The sequence below is a fragment of the Phacochoerus africanus genome, chromosome 11 (genome assembly GCF_016906955.1).
Source record: "Phacochoerus africanus isolate WHEZ1 chromosome 11, ROS_Pafr_v1, whole genome shotgun sequence".
Lineage (NCBI taxonomy): Eukaryota > Metazoa > Chordata > Mammalia > Artiodactyla > Suidae > Phacochoerus > Phacochoerus africanus.
The window spans coordinates 115,139,084-115,158,662 of NC_062554.1; the positions used below are offsets into that span (position 1 = coordinate 115,139,084).

Genomic DNA, 19,579 nt, shown 5'->3' on the forward strand with positions numbered 1-19,579 from the left:
TGCTTTGGTCCCGCCCACCTTGCTCCCTCCCGTCCTGTCCCGCCCCGCCCCTTGAAGCCCCATTTATTCCTCCCCGCAACACCTACAAGGCTAGAACCAGCCATCCGTTAGCTGTCGCTGCTGGGCTTCTTCATCTTCCCGCGTCACTGCTGCCGCCATGCCCGGAGGTCTGCTTCTCGGGGACGAGGCTCCCAACTTCGAAGCCAATACTACCATCGGCCCGCATCCGTTTCCACGACTATCTGGGAGACTCGTAAGTGGCCAGTTTGTCGCCCTGCCCTGGGTTACGCCCGGACTCGGAGGTGCCTTCCCCTTTTTCTCCCTTCCGTCCTCCACCGCTTGCCGCCCCGCCTCCTCCCGGCACCGGTTCCTGCACGTGCCTTTCCTGTGTGCCCTGCCCCGCGGCGACAGATCGCCGCTGGGAGGAGGCGACCCTCTGGTCAGCCAAGCGCCCGCCACTTGATCCTCTCCAGCCTCCCGGCCCCCGCGTGGCTGGGCTGGCTTTAGAGAGGGGGAGGGGAACAAAATCAGGTCCTGGGAACTGCAGGCCAGTGCAGAGGAGGGTTTGTTGTCTATTTAATTCTGTCTTCTAAACTCTGCAAGTAGCGTGGTTCTGCCGAAACAGGGAGGGGGCAGGAGCCGAGCCTCATCTGCGGTCAGTTCCTGGGACTTGTGCCCAGGGTCTCACCTCCCTCCTTCGGTTCTGGAATTTGCTCCCTGGGGAAAGTGGGTGTCCAAGGCCAAAGTCAGAGGACACTGCTGCTGGCTGAAGGTTCAGGAAGGGCCCAGCGTGTTATCTGAGGGTTCTGCTTGCTGCAGTGGTATTTGCACAAAAAATTTGAAACCACTAGCTTGCCAAGTAAGTAGCTGAAAGACTTTTTACCCAGATCCTGCTCCAGTGGCCACAGTATGATTTGATAACAGCTTTGGGAGGATCCCAGAACACTCTGTGTGTGGGTGTGTCCTTCACTCCAGAACCTGCAACACCTTGAGGCAAGGGCTTCCTGAGGTCGTTCAGTTGCAGTGACCCATGGCAGGCACCGGAGCACCCCACCTCCCCACTTGTAGACCCTTTTGTTTCATAGCTGCGTGCCTCTCACTGCCCCCTCCCCCATCTGCCATGCTTCCAGAAGCACGTAGGCTTGCCGAATTGCTGACCCATGATCTAGCCTGGCAATCATACCACTATGACTTGGAGTACATGGGTGTAACCGTGGTTTTACAGCTCCTGAATAAGCAAACTTTAAGTTTATTACATTTAATATGAAACGTCCCAGATGTGTCTAGTTATGTTTCTGGAGTTCCAGTGGCCCCACTACACTGTGGTCCAAGGCTTTATGACCTTTGCTTTGTACCCTTTTTATATAGTGTCCAGGTATATGTAGTATATACAGAGGGCAAAGTTTATGAGATTAATCAATGCTTGGAGAGACCCATGCAGAGCACCTGGGAGAGATTCTTAAACTTAGTCCTAACCACCCCCCTTTTACAATTCCTTAAATCCATTTTCCAGCCACTGATTAAGGGAAAAGCTAAGGTTTTTGAAAGAGAACTAGGCTAGAAAAAGGATGAGAAATGGAACATTCAGACCTTAAAGACAGGGAAGGGCTTCGGAAATACAGACTATGTCCAGTCTCATACTTGAAATCTAGGTATTAGTATTTCTCCAAGACTCCAAAGGATTTTCAGAGAATGTTTCTTCCCATTCCAATCTACAGCCCTCACCTCCCATAAAACAAAATCTTATCAGAACTCTTGAGTTAAATATATTAAAGATAACTATTAATATAAAGCATATTTACTGTAGCGATATTTATAAATGATGTAACTATTTAAACTAACCAACTTGGTGGGGGCTGGTGGGAGTATTGTGTATTGGCCTTGACCTTGATTTGATTAATAGTGTGCCTTCTCAGGGAGTCACCAGTAGGAAGAGAAAAATATCTGCATTTATAAACAAATAATATACAAGTCAATCTCAAACCAGGCAGGGGATAGTACTATTTCCTGCCCTACCCTAAAAATAAGTTTGAGCTTTTTATATCATTTTAATGGATTTTTTTTTCCTAATATAATTTTTCCAAACTCCATTCTTAATGTGATCTCAATCCAGGTGATCCATTTTTGATCCAGTTGTGTTTTGGAGTAAAAAATTAAAATAATTTCGAACACTCTTGGTATCTACCCTGCCCTCGGCAACTGGAAACAACTAAGGGGTTTGGGGCTGCATTTGGTGAGTTTATTGAGCCTAATCACTCTTTCTGTATGCATGTAGTAGAAGCAGCTTCTTCACAGTGCATCTCCACCAAACAAAACATGTATTTTCCTTGGGGTGATGAGGAGGGACCCTCCCTTAAAGGAGGAAACATTTTGTCTTTTGAAAATGAGGAAGGAAGGAAATAGGATAGTGTAATTGTATTACTCTGAAGAGCAGCAGTAGGGAGTTTTAGAGGGGAGACAGGCCATACACAGTAGGACATTCCCAGAGTTCATCCTATTCCCAGCCTTGTGGTAAGCTACAGAGTTTGGTTCTGAGGTGGCTTCAAAGGAGTTCCTTAACATGATTTAGCAAAACCGTCTCTTGACTCAGCAATGGAAAGAGAATGCCTAACAATACAGGAGGAAATGCCCTGTTGTTGTTGTTTTTTTATTCTACTTCTGAAGACTTTCCTTAAGTCTCATCTGATCTGTAAACAGATCCTTTACCGCAGGCTCTTAAGGCCTAGTTTTTACTCATAGTTTATTTAAAAATATATATATCTCTTATTGCCCTTCATAAAAAGTAAACATACCACATCCCTCCACAATCTTAAAAATATTACTTCTCTCATCCCAGTCTTGCCATAGGGCCATCCACCCTTTTTGTAAGGAGGTCTTTTCCTTTCCTGAAGACTTGGGAGTTGAGTGGCAGATGTAGGTGGGATTTAAGTATCTTGTCTCTGCTCTGTTCTTTGTGCTTCAGGAAACTTGGCAAACTTTGGAGAGGTCAGCTTGGCATCTAGGCTAGATTTAGTAATCTAGTAGTTTAGGATCCTGCTTTAATGTTGTCAAGTCGATGGGAGGGTGGAAACTGAGTGTTAGATTTTCTTAGTTGAAAGAGTAGTTTCTGTTGCCAGGGAGAAGGAAACTACTCCAAAGGTTCTTGGTGACTTAGCTTGCAATGTACTTAAAATCTATACAAGTTTAACCATAGGTAATGATGATTTAGATATTAGTAATTACTCAGCATCTATAGTTGCAGAAATCAACATTGTAGGCTGTCATTTTTCCTACCCACTTGGTCTAAAGCAAGAAGAAAATGCAAATGAAGGGATAGGTAAAACTCTTAAAAGTGCTGTTGCTTTGCCCGGGTACAAATATTGGGCAGGTGCCCCATTTGGCAGGTTAGAGCAGTAAACTAGTTTTAGAAAAGTTTTTATATCTGTTCACTTCAAAGAAGCCAAGTGTCAGCTTTAATTTTACAAATAGAGGATAGAAGCCTATTTATTTCTGATTACATAATCTGTTTATTATTGTAAGTCAGGGGTTGGTCTAGATTCAGGGCATATTGGGACATCTGTTAAAGTCTTTTTAAGTATCTATCATGTTGAGTTTCATATCTTTGATTGAATTGGACTTTTAAACATAGGCTCTTCTAGAGGTAAGAAGAACCAAAAGCATTCTTCAACAGAAAAGTTTGAAAGTAATTGTCCTCATAGGCATTCATTTAAAAAGTTAGGGGAGTTCCCTGGTGCTCTCATGGTTAGGATTTGCACTGCAGCCCAAGTTCAATCCCTAGTCTGGGAACTGAGATTCTACATCAAGCCACTGCACTGCTGTGCCAAAAAAGAAAGAAAGACAGTCATTTTCGATCTAGCATTTGTGATTTATCATTGTACACGATGTTGGCAAGAATCTCTCTATTCATTTGTGGCCTTCTCTTCCTTCATCCAGATGGGGCATTCTTTTCTCCCACCCTCGGGACTTCACCCCAGTGTGCACCACAGAGCTTGGCAGAGCGGCCAAGCTGGCACCAGAATTTGCCAAGAGGAATGTTAAGATGATTGCCCTTTCAATAGACAGTGTCGAAGACCATCTTGCCTGGAGCAAGGTACAGTACCCATTGGCACATGCTTTAAGGTTATAGATTAAGTTAAAAATTTTATGGAGTAGCTTGGTTTTTTTTGAGGTAAGGGTACAAGTAACTTTAGATTCAGACTTCACTGATTATTTGAAAATCTGACTTGGACTACACAGTATGTCCACCTTGCTAAATCCAGTGGTTTGTTCTCAGACCCATTTTTCTTGGCTTCCAGGCAGGACACCACATCTCTAGCTGTGCCTGCTCATCCTTGGAGTGAATGTCATCTCCCAGCTGCTAATATATGCTGGAGTTGCCCTGACTCATTTCTTGGATCTCTTTTTATCTATACTCTTTCCATTGGTGAACTCATCTACCCACATTGCTGTGCTCTGCTTCCCAAATTTCTATCTCTAGGCCAGACTCTCCTGGCTTCCAGAATGTTGTAACCACTGCCTACTCAGCATCTCCCTTGATATGTCCTATCATCTCAAATATAGTATGTCAAAAACCAGGCTCCTATTCCTAATCCCAGGGTCTTACTCATCTCAGCTAATGACATCTGCATTTGGTATTTGCTCAGGCCAAAAATCTAGGATTCACCCCTAATTCCTCTGTTGTGTTTTTTTTTGTTTTTTTGTTTTTTTTTTTTCCACACTACCTGAGTCATTGGCTAACTTAATTTGCTCAACCTTCAAAATATATCCAGAATCCTATTTGGAAGATTATTTCCCCAGGTATCTTTATGGCTTGCCCTTACCTATTCAGGTCTCAACTCAAATGACACCCATTAAGGCTATCCTTGCCCTCTTTATCTAAAATTATAACCCCTCCTCCTCCCCCAGTCAATTTTTCTCCTTAGCGTTTGTCACCATCTCAAATACTCTGTACATTGCTGATTTGTTTGTTTCTCCCCACCAAAGTGGAGGCTCAGCAGGGCAGACCCCTGTTTTGTGCACTCTTGGAACAGTGCTCAGGACTCAGTACATCCCAGGCAGCAGTCTTTATTTGTTGAATGAATGAACCGAAGCAACTATCTACTTTCAACAAAAGCATTTACTTGGATAATAAATGTGGTCTAGACTAGACAACATTTTAATGACTTTGCTACAGTGTCTACGAAATGATGCTAGGGAACTTTTGAAGAATGCTTCCCGTGCATTAGGCACAATGTCAAGCCCTTCATGTGTAGCTGAATAGAAGATGTAGCACGGACTCGTGAGCTGGCCACTTGGGGCTCCATTCCATGGCCACTGTATACCAGTTAATTCTAAGTGTCTGATATTAGAAGAATCATGTATAGGAAGAAAGGAAATGCATTTCTCTTTCTTGAGGTGTATTTTTTCATTCTTTACATTTGGCTGTGAATGGCCGCTGACATTTCCACAGTATTCTCACAGGCAGTTTCTCATCAGTTTCTAAGTATAGCCCTTTAAGGGAGGTATATGGTTCCTGCTCCCAGTTTTTCAAATGAGAATACTCTTTTTACCTAGGGAGTTGGAGGGACAAGCTCAAGATTTACCTGCCAGAAAATGGTGACAATGGGATTTGAATCTCAAACAGTGTTCTCTTTAATACTAGATGATAAAAAGTAGTAATTAGCTTGATTTAGGATAGAATACAGCGAAGGCATATGGCTCTTTTGTGTTCAAAGGGTAGAATGTAATGCCTATTGTGAAAATGGAAGGGTTGAGTATTACTGCATAGTAATAATGAAAATTACAGTTGGCTGAAGGAGTTCATAGCCCATTATATAATCCCTTTTAAAGTACAGGAACACACCCAGGTTCATTTCCACTGGTGAGTTTGTGCCTTAGAATTTTCAAAACTGTGATTGCATTAAATAGAAAACGAGTCCCAATTTTCAAAATAGTGTCCAAACTTTGAACAAACTGGTTACATAGGGAACCTCAAGGTGCCTCTAGCATGAAATCATACTGATTATTACTTAGGTCTGGTGACTTGATAGACAGCCTGTGTCAGCAGAAGGAAAGTTAAGCTAATAAAATTAAGGAACGTGTTAAAACTTCTTGTGATCCATTTCAAAGTTCACCAATGTCTTTTATCCTATGGCGTCTCTATTAAGAAATATACAAAGGATCTGTCTGCTGTGACATCAACTCCTGTTTTTCCTGTTTTACTGGCAAGGCTCCACATAATAAATAGACCTTTTTGTGGTGGGGTTTTTTTTTGTTTGTTTTTGTTTTGTTTTGTTTTTTTGGCCACACAGGTGTCATGCAAACATTCCTGGGCCAGGGATGGAACCTGTGCCACATCAACAGCCCAGGTCACTATAGTGACACCAAATCCTTAACCCACTGAATCACAAGATAAATTCCTCATTCTCCAATCAGTAGTTTATGCCTATATGTTTCATTAATATTGCTCCCACTCCCTAGAATACCTTCCTTTGCCTTATGAAAATCTTATCTATTCTTCAAGGCCCAGGTAGAAGCTTTTTTTTCTTTTTTTCTTTTTTTTTTTGTCTTTTCTTTTTAGGGCCATACCTGTGGCATATGGAGGTTCCCAGGCTAGGGGTCCAATCGGAGCTGTTGCTGCTGGCCTACACCACAGTCACAGCAACGGTGGATCAGAGCCGCATCTGCAACCTACACCACAGCTCCTGGCAACCCTGGATCCTTAACCCAGTGAGTGAGGCCCGCAACTTCATAGTTCCTAGTCGGATTTGTTTCCACTGCGCCACAACGGGAACTCCCCAGAAGGTTTTTCAAAGGCTTTCCCAACACAGCAGTCCTACCAATGAGGAGGTTGGTATACTTCAGTATATTCAACCTGTCATTTACATATTATCATCTTGCATTTGCTGCTATTTATGGGAATTATCCAACCAAATTAGAAATTCCTTTGAAGGCAGGAACTGTGTCTTACTCATCTGTATCCCACATGTACTTACCATAATGCTTAACCCACCTTATGTGCAATATCAACACTAGATCAAATGATGAAGCTAGATTTTTTTTTTCCCAAAAAAAACTTCCAGGGATAGGAAAATAAGTGAAGTTTTACTACAGGAACAAGGGATACAGAGAGAAAGGGAGTACATAATGGTCCTTTAGTTCAGACTTGAAATGCTTGGTTTTTCTATGTGGATTTCACCCTAGTATAAAGTTACCTTTGCCTTTTTACCCATCATTTAAATCGTCCTTGAAGTATATATTCAACTCTGTTCTTATGTTTGCTTTAAGTTTCATGTTTCTTTACCTTTATTAATATCTGTCTTAACAGTAGTTTAATGTCTGAGTCAGAGTGCTTTTGAGGCAAAGACCAGATCTACTGAATTATTTCTGCATGTGGTATAATTTCTAAATGTGAACTCATTGTTTCTGAAGGTTTTTTTGGTATTTGGGTACCCAGAAGTACCTTGGATTGGGGTGTAACTCTACATTATTCAACTCTTAAAGAGTTAATGCTGCTTTCTCAAAGCAGTAAAAGCATGCTAAATTTTAAGAGAAAAGGCTTATAACCTAAGTACTATACCCTAGTGCTATTCCTGTCAATGAATAATTGGGATGAGGAGTGCTCATTCATTAATTTTCTTATTAAAATTGCTTAGAGAAAGTTTTATTATTATGGCCCTCCTCCCTGTCTTATAATAAAGACGATGGCTGTTAACTGATTAAATTCACAGGTTGAAATTGCTCTTTCCCCTTTCACCTGCATTTCAGGATATCAATGCTTACAATGGTGAGGAGCCCAAGGAAACGTTACCTTTTCCCATCATTGATGATAAGAGTCGGGACCTTGCCATCCAGTTGGGTATGCTAGACCCAGCAGAAAAGGACGAACAGGGCATGCCTGTGACAGCTCGTGTGGTGAGTTGTAAACATCCATTATATAATCATCATGACTGACCAGGCTATATATGTCCAAGGAAATGCTTGGACCAACTAAAGGAAATGGGAGAATTATCTCCAATTAGGGTATGTCTTGGTGGCACTCTTCACTTATTATCTAAACGCTGGGACAAATAAAAAATTTTCAGCTAAATTTTTAAACTGCTTATTTCACAGCTTTTGGAAATCTACATAAAAGTTATCCTTAGATGTCATCTAGAACTGAGAAATATTTTTCTGTAGTACTCCTGACAGCCCTTTCTTTAAAGCAGTGGGTCATAGCCTTCATAAGGCACTCTGGCTTTGAATTCTTATTTGTTCTGTCCTTACCCACCAAACTTAGTCCCTCATCTGCACAAATGTACAACAGAGGACCAGTCTCAACTCCCATTAGTACTATATTTTTATGACAATCATCTGTCGTAAACATAGTTCTTCCTGAGGCCATTCCTAGGTACAGTTTGCAAATCAGTTTTTCTTGCTGAGACAGCCAGAACCAAATATAATTCTCTTCAAGTTTAGAAAAATAACATGGAAAAGAAAATCATCTGTATTGCAGCCATTCAGATTGAGTGGCATATCCTTCTAGATATCTGGGGATTTTTGTTGGTGTTGTTTTGTTTTGTCATACCCTTGAAAATTTTTAATGACGTAAGCTTTCTAAGAGACTTCAATATCAAAAACACTCAAGGAGCTCTTCCTGTTTGTGTCTGTGTACTTTGCAGGTATTTATTTTTGGTCCTGACAAGAAGCTGAAACTGTCCATCCTCTACCCAGCTACCACTGGCAGAAACTTTGATGAGATTCTCAGAGTAATTATCTCTCTCCAGCTGACAGCAGAAAAGAGGGTTGCCACTCCGGTTGACTGGAAGGTAAAGATGTTAAAAGGGCAGACTCTCAACTTGCCAGGAAGGCCTGTGGGGCCCAATCTCTAAATGGCCACCTTCAAGTTCTGTGTTACCTGGGGCTGTGTTTCCAGCATGCAGGTACACTGGGAAGAGTTTTTCTCCTGGCTGAGTTTAAGAAGATTTGCTGAGAGGCCATTTTCAGGCTCTTACCACCTTTTATACAAAACACAAACTCCCTATATTTTGTTTAGATTATTTGGATAAATAATTGGTCAGAATGATTCCTTTTCCTAAGAAAAGGACATAAAAGGGCATCAAAGTATCTGGTGTATTAATATCTTGAAGCATTTCGTTTCTCCTAAGTTTCAGCCTTTTAGACCCATGTAGAATTCTCTGAAACTTGTTCATGAACTTTGAATATCTAAGATTTCTGCCACAGGTAGGGCATGGAGAATATCACAGGAATGTTTTAACCTACATTTTTTAATATGCTAACCTGAATACCTGGTTTGGTTATTTTGTTTCTTCTGACAAGCAAGTCATTTAAATTCTGTATCCATGCGTTAAGCATACATGCACTGAGCCCAGACAGCAGGCACTGGGAGAGAGCAGTGAACAGTCAATATCAAGTCCCTACCCTCACAGAATTTACATTCCAGTGGGTAGAGGCAGACAATAAGCAAGTTTATAGGCTATGAGGTGACAGTGTGATAGAGAGTGAGCAAGCGGAGGTGGAGAGAAGGAGAGCAATGGTGAAAGGCTTGGTTTTGTATCTGCCTGTCAAGGAAGGCCTTTCTCTGAAGGGACCTTTGGGAAGGCTCTAAAGAAAACAAGGGACCAAGTCACACATATTTGGGAGGGAAACACACTGCAGACTTGAAGGAACAACAGCTAAGGAGCTTGCCTAACAGTGAGCTTAGCATATTCAAGGAAGAGAAGAGCCAGCATGCCTGGAAAAGCAGCAGCAGGAGGTGGGATGAAGGGAAGGGGATGAGAGAGGAAGCCAGATTCAGTCAAGCAGGACACTAATGACTTAGAATTTTAGAATTAAAATTTTAGGAGTTCCCGTTGTGGCTCGGTGGGTCATGAACCCGACTAGTATCCACGAGGATGCGGGTTCCACCCCTGGCCTCACCCAGTGGCTTAAGGATCCAGCCTTGCCATGAGCCGTGGTGTAGGTTGAAGATGCAGCTCAGGTCCTGCATTGCTGTGGCTGTGGCATAGGCCGGCAGCTGCAACTCTTATTCAACCCCTAGCCTGAGAACTGTCATATGCCACAAGTGCAGCCCTAAAAAGCAAAAAAGAAAAGGAAAAATAAGAGAGAAATGTCAAAGTGTGGTGGCGAGCCATTACTGGGTTAAAATAGGACTATTTCTTGTTAAGATGGGGAAATACTTCCCCAAAGTGTCAAAACCAAAATTCCTCAGGGGAGGGAGCAAAGGAGACTTAATCAAGCAAAGGAGAATAATCATTCTCATCAGTACCTGTAGCTACTTTTCTAAAATTAATTCTTGCCTTTAGGCTTTAGGATAAGACTCACCATTGTCAATGTCTTTCCATAGAATGGAGACAGCGTGATGGTCCTTCCAAATATCCCTGAAGAGGAAGCCAAAAAACTTTTCCCTAAAGGAGTCTTCACCAAAGAGCTCCCATCTGGCAAGAAATACCTCCGTTACACACCCCAGCCATAGGCTCTCCAAGGAGTTGGTGCTGGAGCTGCTCACTTAGCACCATGAGCCAGAGGATGCCAGCAGCCCCTCTCATTTTCCTGCAGCAGTTCCATAAAAACATCCTGGTGTGATCTCAGCCAAGGTCTTTAAGTTGCTATACTACTGGCTTATTAAATGAAAATGGCACTAAAAATTCCTTGGGATTCTTTGCTCTGTGCCTTCAGCAGCATTCTCTTCTCTTCACTTATCAGCTCTCTGCCAACTCTCTGAAATGTGAGGCTCATCTTGTTGGATCTCTGCAGGGTCAATAAGATGGTATCAGTTTATGGTTGAAAAAAATCAGCTTTGCTCCATCAGAGATTGACTATCAGGCTTTTTTGTTTTGTTTTGTTTTGTTTTTTAGCTATTCTAATCAAATCCTCTCTTCTGTTACCCATTTTGGAAAGCAACAGAACTTGGGGTTCAACTTCCCCTGTACACATCTAAGTACAGAACCTAAGGATGTAGAGTACTCCAGATGTTCTTCAGTATTCCATGTTTTGATCACAGCTGGGAAAAACTTTTTCAATTCTTTACTTTTCCAGTTGATGACTGAAGCTGGGGGAGGGATCTTTAAATACTTTGCTATCAAGAAATTTTTTCAATGAATTTCTGTTGAAAGGGGGCAACTACAGAAAAGGTTCCCCTTCCCTGCCAGGGAGGTGTACCAGAAGGCGTGAGCAGTACAACAGTGCCAGGTGCCTTTCAAAGTATCTCTGGATGTCGGTCTGCTCTATGATGAAGTGCCTATGAAAGGGCACACCTTGGCAAGAGAGGACAATTGGAAATGTTCTACTATAGAATTAGTCATAAGTGGGGGAAGGGGGCTATTTTCTGAATTTTGCTTTTTAGGAATCAGCAAATAAACCCTTTGTTAAAATGCAATCAGAGAATTCTGTTGTCATGTTCTGAACTACTAGTTTAGATGTGTGCCCTGGGGGCAGATGTTTCCTTCTTAGTGGGATTGACCCTGGTGCTTTCTCTGAAGACAGGGAGATAAAATTTCACATAATGAAAAGGGCGGGGCAACAGATGAACATGTGATTTCACCACCTACTTTGCTTCTTTGGGTTACTTGCCTAGATCCTGTGGAATGTGCGACACTTGCTGTAAAGAGCTCTCCTTAACCTAACGTTTTAGTGGGACTGTTGGGTTTAAGAATGTGAACCTTGAGAATAATGGGACATCTGTGCTCTTCTGGAAAGGGTATTAAGCACTCTGACTTGGAGTCTCTCAGACTTATACTGTTCTAATTAGTCCTGGGTTTAGAAAGAAGTGTCCCATACCTGTTAAAATCTTTTTCATGTAACCCTCTATATTTTTTTGAGTAGAATTGTGTAAAACATGGTCCCTGGTACCATGTTTTATAGAAGTCACTTAGAGAAATCAAGTTAACTTCAGTTTTCCACTTGTAAAATTTGGGTGACACCAAGAAGGTTGAAAAGGAAGGTGAAAATTCCAAACTACATTATAGTCTAGAAGAATGCTAGTCTGAAAGAGATACAAGAGGGCTGGCATCCTGCTTCACCTCTTCTCCAAGACACTGTATGTCTTTGCGTTAAGGAACTAAGCTTCTCTGGTCCTCCTTAGCACACCTCTTCTGACTACTCCCTGGATCCTCCACATCCTGTCACCCCCCTCATTATTAGGTTCCTCACTGCTCTCTTTCCTTGGCTATTACCTTCTTAAGTCCTCGTCTGGCTTCGACTTTCTTTCATGGTAAGAGTTCAAAGTCTAAATCTCCAACACTAATTATTCAAACTTGAGTCTTATCTTTACTGATCAATGGAACACTGGCCATTGAATTTTATAAATTCAAAATCAAATTCATCAATTTTTCCCCCAATAAATATTTTGCCCCTCTTGTCACTCGCTCAGGCACCCAAACCTTGGTGTTTTGTTTGGCTGTATCTATCTGCCCATATAGATGATGTCAGCATAAAAATGCTGAAAAGCTCAAGGAAAAAGGAGGTCATGAACCCTCAAATTGAGCTCTGACTCTGACACTAAGCAGGATGAAGCCCTGAGACTAAAAGCATTCTTTTCCAAATATAAAATGTTAATCAATGAACATGCATTGCCAGGGTAGAGGTGATGACACGTACATTTTTTAATACACTATTGGGCATGGGGAGGAGAGTCTGCCTTTCTAGAATTATTGCTCTCAATTTTCATGGGGAGAACAGATTTAATAAATCCAAAGACGTATTAACAGAAAGTGAATTATATGGCCCTTGTGGCTATGAGAGAAGTATAAGAACTTGAGAGGCAGCGTACCATGTAACTTCTCAAGGAATCATCAAATGCTTAGGCTAATTTAGATAGATTAGTAAAGTGATAAATTTGAGTCCCATGTGTGGTCTTGTTTAAAGTCTGACCTCACCTCCAACCTCTACCCTAAGGGTAGGAATCTGGATTGAAAAGCTCAAGAAGGGGTAAGAAGCCAGAACAGCTGTTTCTAAAGGGCCAAGTCAAGATGTCAATTATTGGATGCAGTGAACTGACAGTGATTACTCCCTTTGACCCCATCCCTTCAGGACAACACAAACTGAGGAAATACGACTTTGACTCAAAGGGTGCATTAACTAATTAAAAGGTCATTGCCACCTTCTTGTCAGTGATTAGCTCAGAAATGGACATGTGATTCAGTTCTTGGGATTGAGACGCAAATAGAGGATTATCAGAGTTTCTAAAGAATTCTTGACTCGAGAGCAACTGGAAGCCTCTTTTTCTCTCTCACACTGAATATGAACAAGAAAACATGAAGCATGGATTGCTGCTGGCAGTTGACTTACAGCCTGGGAGCCGGAGTCCAGCCATAGGATGAGGCTGTAAAGATCAACAGCCAAGTGGAGAGAAAGAAAAAAATCTTGATCCTTCATAATCACCAATCTACCTACCAACTGTGAACCTATCCTACTTCTGGACTTCTATTAAGTAAAATAATAAATTACCTTAGTGTTCAAGCCTTTTGAATTGGGTTTTCTGCTGCCTGAGGCCAAAAGCATCCTGATGTGGCTGGAGTGAAGTATTGTCCTCTAGTTGTTTCAAATACATGGCAATGTGCCTCATAAGCAAGGTGGTAGAGCAGACATTTGTTTTCTGCTACTTCTTCATCCCCTACCCTGTGGATCTCAAGCCTCGATATGTATTAAATCACATGAAGAGCATGTTAAAATGCAGAGGTCAGGGGCCTACCCCCAGAGATTGAGTCTACAGGTGACCAGAAGTTCATCTGGAGCACAGGTAATTGTGATAAGAGTGCACAGCAGACACTGCAGCTGACCCAATACCCATTTCCCTTTATTCTTTACTAAAAGACCTAGATTGGATTAAGGGTGACAAAGTGAGTTGCCAGTTAAAATTCATCTTACAACGACAAATAGGTATAGTCATGTGACAGTGCTGCCCCCAGGGTGGGGGTCCCTTCCTACTAAAAGCAAAGCTCAGTAATGAGAAAGGAACTTGCCTTACTGAAAAGCAAATGGGATGCCTGAGTGACAGATGTTGTTTTGCCACCCTAAGGATGAAAGCACAGGCCAAGAATGGAGAGGAGCCTAAAAAGAGCCTGGGTCTGTGATAACTTCCTTTAGCAACCAGTCCTGTGGTTTCTGTAATGTGCAGCCACACCTGACATTTGTTGAGACACAGGTGCCCTACAGGCCACTCTGAGAAATACTGCCCTATTCTAGCTATCCTAAAAGTTCTTAATAGTTAGGCTTGACTTTTTTCTCATGTTTCCTTCTATTCTATTATGGTTTACCCTGGAGTGGAGAATCATGTGTTCTTTTAAAAGAACACATGATGAAAAGGAATGATAGATTCTAAATAATCAGACCATAAAATTTAATTTTATTTGACTTTAAAATAAAATGAAAAGTGATTATCAAAAATAGTATGCAATGTAAGCTTGTTAATTTCTCTTAAGCTTTGCTTTCAGAAACTGAGATTATGGAATAGAGTTCCATTTTCCAATATTTACTAAACTGGGAATGGGGGAAATAGCTTTGAAAAAATGTTAGGGAGATACTTACTATAGCAATATCACAAATCAAAATTATAAATCATATGCTTTAGATAGTAATATGTTAATTTACGCTTGTGATAACTTGTACTCTATTATAACTTGCCCTCAGCTGGATACAGGATTTCATTTGCTAGGCCATAAATTTTAGGATATATTATCCTGAAGAATTTTGAACATCTCAAGTATAATGTAACAACTTAAAATCAGAGCTTTTGGAGCAGTCCATCAATCACTTGTAAAATAAATGCAGCAGTAAATTGTTTTAGCAATTTCTAAATAAACTCCTTGCCAGATCATCGTTCGGCACTTGAGTCAGGATATTAGCTTGGTCTTTAACCTGACTCCACATATCTCATTAGTGCCATTAATATCCTTTTCTAAAATGGGTTCCAGCTTCCAACTATAAAAGAAAGTCAGAATTAAAAGTGTTAGACTATGAACATTCCAGAAAAAAAACTTAAGTCACAAAATCAGAAAACTTACTGAAAAGTTTTCATTCTATTATCTGGAACACCCCCTTTTTAAAAGATCTGACATATTAAGGACTTTGAGTAAGTATGTGTGCATCTATCTCTATGCCATCTAAACACCATCTTGTAAAGAGATACATTAATTCAATTAGAGTAGTCTATCAAAGGTACACTTAAATGTTAGGAGAGTAAAATTCCAGTTAACTTTGTGACTGGTTTCAAGGTGAACTGGAAACTTTTCCTAAATTGGAATGAGAATTTTTTAAATAATGGACCCCAGAAAAGAGTGGCAAATGAGGAGTCAAATCACTAGATTTTCCCATTTGTGAAAAAGGGTCCCATTTAGACGAGGAGAGGATAACCTAGGAAGACTGCCTACAGAGAATGAAGTTGCTTTGTTTAAAGGAATCAATAACTGTAAGTTTGGTCAGTGCAGCTTTCCTTCCCCCAACACACTGCAAACCACCCTGACTCTCATAAATGATGGTGGCAGGACAAGCATTTCCATTAGAAGGGTTTTAGGGTAGCTATCTGGTTGGGGATGTGATGGGCCAAGTGACGTCTCATGAAGCTGCACCTACACAGCACATCATTTTTCTTTAGAGGACATGCTGATGGGGAGTGACTTGACAACTGGTGCAGCCCATTCTTGGCACCATGACTGCTACATGGCCCACTTCCACATTTGCCTGGTGCCCTGTTGCTCTGTCTTTTTCTCCACTCTACTCAGCAGTGGGCTTTGGCCCAAATGAGAGCTGATAGGGGCCCTCACTGAGTAATGAGCTTTGCAGGCTACACTTCTTCCCACCAGACTTGCCTCTACTCTGTCCTGGCCCAGCGTGACCAGCCCTCTCCTCGCCACCTCTAGGCACAGCTTCTGGCACTTCCCAAACTTTTCTAAATTAGCCCTGATTGCTGAGGAAACTAGGAAAAGGTGTCAGACAAAAACCTAAGTGACACTCCATAATAAAATGTTTTGCGTTATCTTGTTTTATCTTAGATTCATACAAATTGTCATCCTACCCCATGGTATGTTTGTTTCAATATAAAACGTAATAACCTAACAGTAAAATGAATTCACTTCTCCCTTTGAAAGATCATCAAGTAAAAGTGATATCGAGGGAAGATGCCTATGCTCAAGCTCTGCTCCACAAAGCCTCACCAGGGACGCACACATCCACGGGAAGTCATGCTCCAAAGAGAAGGATCCATATTCAAACCCTAATGTCTAACCATATGCATGATGAATGGTCCTCCCACTCCCTAATCTCAGAGATCCCTGCTTTTGAATTAAATGTTGGGGGAAGGAGTTGGGAGTGGGGGGAATGGGAGAGGGAGAACTGGGGCAAAATTATTGTATTTTTCAAAAATATTCCATGATTTAATTTTTTAGTAATTTAGGTAAGCCCTGATCCCAATGTTTCCATATTAATAAGCTTCCACTAAGAGTCTCTTTTCACACCACCTACATGTCACTACCTGACTTCATAATTTACTTTTGCTCTGCGGTTTAATATTCACAATGAGAAAAATCTAATCAAGGTGTCAAGTTTATTACCTCATCTTTTCGCTTCCAGTTATAGTCTCTCTTGGTCATTTCAAAACTGGTGTGGGCTGAGCCAATCCAAATAAATGTGTGAAACAGAAAAATTCAATTAGGAACTTAAGAGTATAGATAGCAGGAGAATATTCAAAATCTCAATTTACTTTCTCCCTGTAAGTCTCCCCTTTCCCTTCTCCCCTTTCAAAGAGGCTTTTTTACTTTCTTCCCCCTCAAGGAGGTTTGTTACTAGGCTCCCCAAAGTCCAATACAACACAAGAGGGAGTGGCTTGGACTGCAACAAACTGTAAAGTATCTGCTTCCCCTACAGGAGCCAGCGCTGCTCAGCTCTATCTGATTATTGCCACATATGAGGGCTGAGGGTTGGCAGACTTTATGCAAATGAGAAATAATGAGACATACACTATTGATAAAATGTCACTTTGTGCAAACAAGTTGAAATCATGGAACACCCCCCCACACACACACAAATTAACAATTCCTTTAGAATGTCTAAGCTAGCAGAGAACACAAATTGCAAGCACCAGGATGGTGCTCATGAGAGGAGCAAATCAAAGATTACCATGTTTTCAAGCTGGGTAGCTGCAAAAATGGTCACTTGGTAAATGCTGAGCACTGAACGAAAGATCTTGAATGTATTTTCCCTAGAGCAAGGCCTTCCTATCTAGTCTTCTTTTAGAATGAATACAAATGAGTGCTAAGCCCATTTAGTGACAATAATTACTTAGTGACTATCAAAGGGCAACTCAAAGTAAGTCAGTTGAGCTGTGGCTGGGATCATGGTTTGGAATATTCAGTGAACATGGGTCAGGTTCCATATTCCATTGGGTTGTTAGAGAACCCTGGCTTCCCACACCTGGGCCTTCTGTGTGAGTCTATACCCTCCCTACTCCTGCTCTGCTTTGCAAAGGACTATGAGGCTCCAGCCTGCAGGACCAAATTACAAGGTGCCATCCCCCCACAAGGGTGTAGGGAGAGAAACATGAGAAAGAACCATCAGAATTTCAGTGTTTAGAAGTCTCTCACATGTGACCTCCCCGAAGCAATGTGGCAGCTGGGGTGGACCTAAGAATGGAGACTGATGATAAACATACACAATGCCCTGGAATCATTTTCTTAGAATGAAATGAATCTTAAACATATCAGAAGTCCTTCTCAACAGTTTTCCTACCAGTGAAGGGCTACTCCTTACCCATGGCCTTGGTGTTGTTATTTTTAACAAGCTCAGATGCTTGGATAATCAGCAGCTTGCTTAAATCTGAAGTTCCCTGCACCTAAAGGAGAAAAGTCAAAATGAGTCAAAAGGGCATGTTTTTTTTTAATCTCTAACTAGGTCCCTTGCTAACCTTTCCAAAGAATATAAGACATAAGCCAAAACCTAGAACTGGGCCTCCAACCTAAGCTCTATTTTTTTCACTTCAAATCCTCTTCAATATTGTTTCAAGAAGTTGGACCAGCAAATTATCTTTTGCATATTTATTGACATCAGAAAGGAAATTTCTTGTAACCAGTTTGGAAAATGGAATCCCCAGCATCCACTGAGTTACTTTTACTCCAATACTGACACACAAGGGCCCAGGGCACAGATGGAAATAAAGCACTTTCCTAGAGTTTTGCCCCATGCACCACAAAATCTGTCCTCCCAGGAGCTCCCATTGTGGCGCAGTGGTTAACGAATCCAACTAGGAACCATGAGGTTGCGGGTTCTATCCCTGGCCTTGCTCAACGGGTTAAGGATCTGGCTTTGCTGTGAGCTGTAGTGTAGGTTGCAGACGCGGCTCAGATCCTGTGTTGCTGTGGCTCTGGCGTAGGCCGGTGGCTATAGCTCCGATTCAACCCCTAGCCTGGGAATCTCCATATGCCACAGGAGCGGCCCAAGAAATGGCAAAAAGACAAAAAAAAAAAAAAAAATCTGTCCTCCCAGAACACAAGGAGCACACAAGCAACAATTTTAACTGTCATTTCTAGATATTATCTAGATATTATTACATAACATCTCATTTAATCCTCACAAGAACCTTATGAGATAGCTGCCTCTTTTATTCTCATTTACTAATAGGAAGCTGAAGGCACCTTTCCGAGCTCACGCAGCTAGTGGGCACAGGGATCAGGTTTTGTTTTTGTTTTTTTTTTCCCTGTCTTTTGTCTTTTTTGTCTTTTTGCTATTTCTTGGGCCGCTCCCGCGGCATATGGAGGTTCCCAGGCTAGGGGTCGAATCGGAGCTGTAGCCACTGGCCTACACCAGAGCCACAGCAACGTGGGATCCGAGCCGCATCTGCAACCACAGCTCACGGCAATGCCGGATCGTTAACCCACTGAGCAAGGGCAGGGACCGAACCCGCAACCTCATGGTTTCTAGTCAGATTCGTTAATCACTGCGCCACGACGGGAACTCCTGATTTTCATCTTCTATTAGAAAACATTTCAACTACCTCCATACCCCAAATTGTTGAGAGGTTGATGAAATGAGAATGTTATGAAAGGGGTAAATACACTTTTTAGGAGTATCAACTTTTCCAGGACATAAATTATCATTCAATTCATGACCTTTCCCAGCCTGAACAAGAAGAAAGGGTCTCTCCCAAAGAGGAGAAACTTGTTAGCAGATTAAAGAGATGTCAGCTCTTCGCACCACCTCTTGGTTCTCCCATTCCTGAGCTCTGTCCTCCCATCCCCTCTGGAGTGCAATGGCAGGTGGTTTGGCAAATTAGAGACCATGCTTCTACTCTTCCCATCCCTGTTATGTTCACATCTCCCCCTTCCTTACAGAGGTATGGAATGATGAGGCCCAGGGCCCCTGTCAAGTTGAGGGCCCATAGCCCCTAAAGTGGCAACAAAGTGACATGGTCCCTACTCATCTCCCCTCTTATCAACCAGTGCAGATACTTCCAGGGCCATGCTAGCATATGGTGCCAATGCCTTGTTGTGATCTAGGAAAAAACATACCCTATCCTTCTTCTGGGGAGGCACAGCCCATGCCAGGGCAAACAGCTTGGCAAGCAAAGAGCAGGCAGATTCCTGCCCCATCTGTCCCTCAGTGACACCCATGT

The 19,579-nt window shown here is 41.9% G+C and overlaps 2 protein-coding genes across 2 annotated transcripts in view; one reads left to right on the forward strand and one right to left on the reverse strand.

Moving 5' to 3' along the window:
- The first annotated feature begins 35 nt into the window (after positions 1–35).
- PRDX6 (peroxiredoxin 6) lies at positions 36–11,356 on the forward strand. Its single transcript, XM_047752516.1, is given in 6 exon segments — positions 36–220; positions 222–253; positions 3,934–4,090; positions 7,747–7,893; positions 8,640–8,786; positions 10,325–11,356. Coding segments are annotated over 6 exon segments (675 nt in total). The 5' UTR covers positions 36–157; the 3' UTR covers positions 10,454–11,356.
- A 3,190-nt stretch (positions 11,357–14,546) lies between these two features.
- SLC9C2 (solute carrier family 9 member C2 (putative)) overlaps positions 14,547–19,579 on the reverse strand; it is a 75,030-nt gene continuing 69,997 nt past the window's right edge. The window contains 3 exon segments of the mRNA XM_047752515.1: positions 14,547–14,898; positions 16,527–16,582; positions 17,722–17,803. Coding sequence (XP_047608471.1) covers positions 14,863–14,898; positions 16,527–16,582; positions 17,722–17,803 — 174 coding nt within the window. The 3' untranslated portion in view covers positions 14,547–14,862.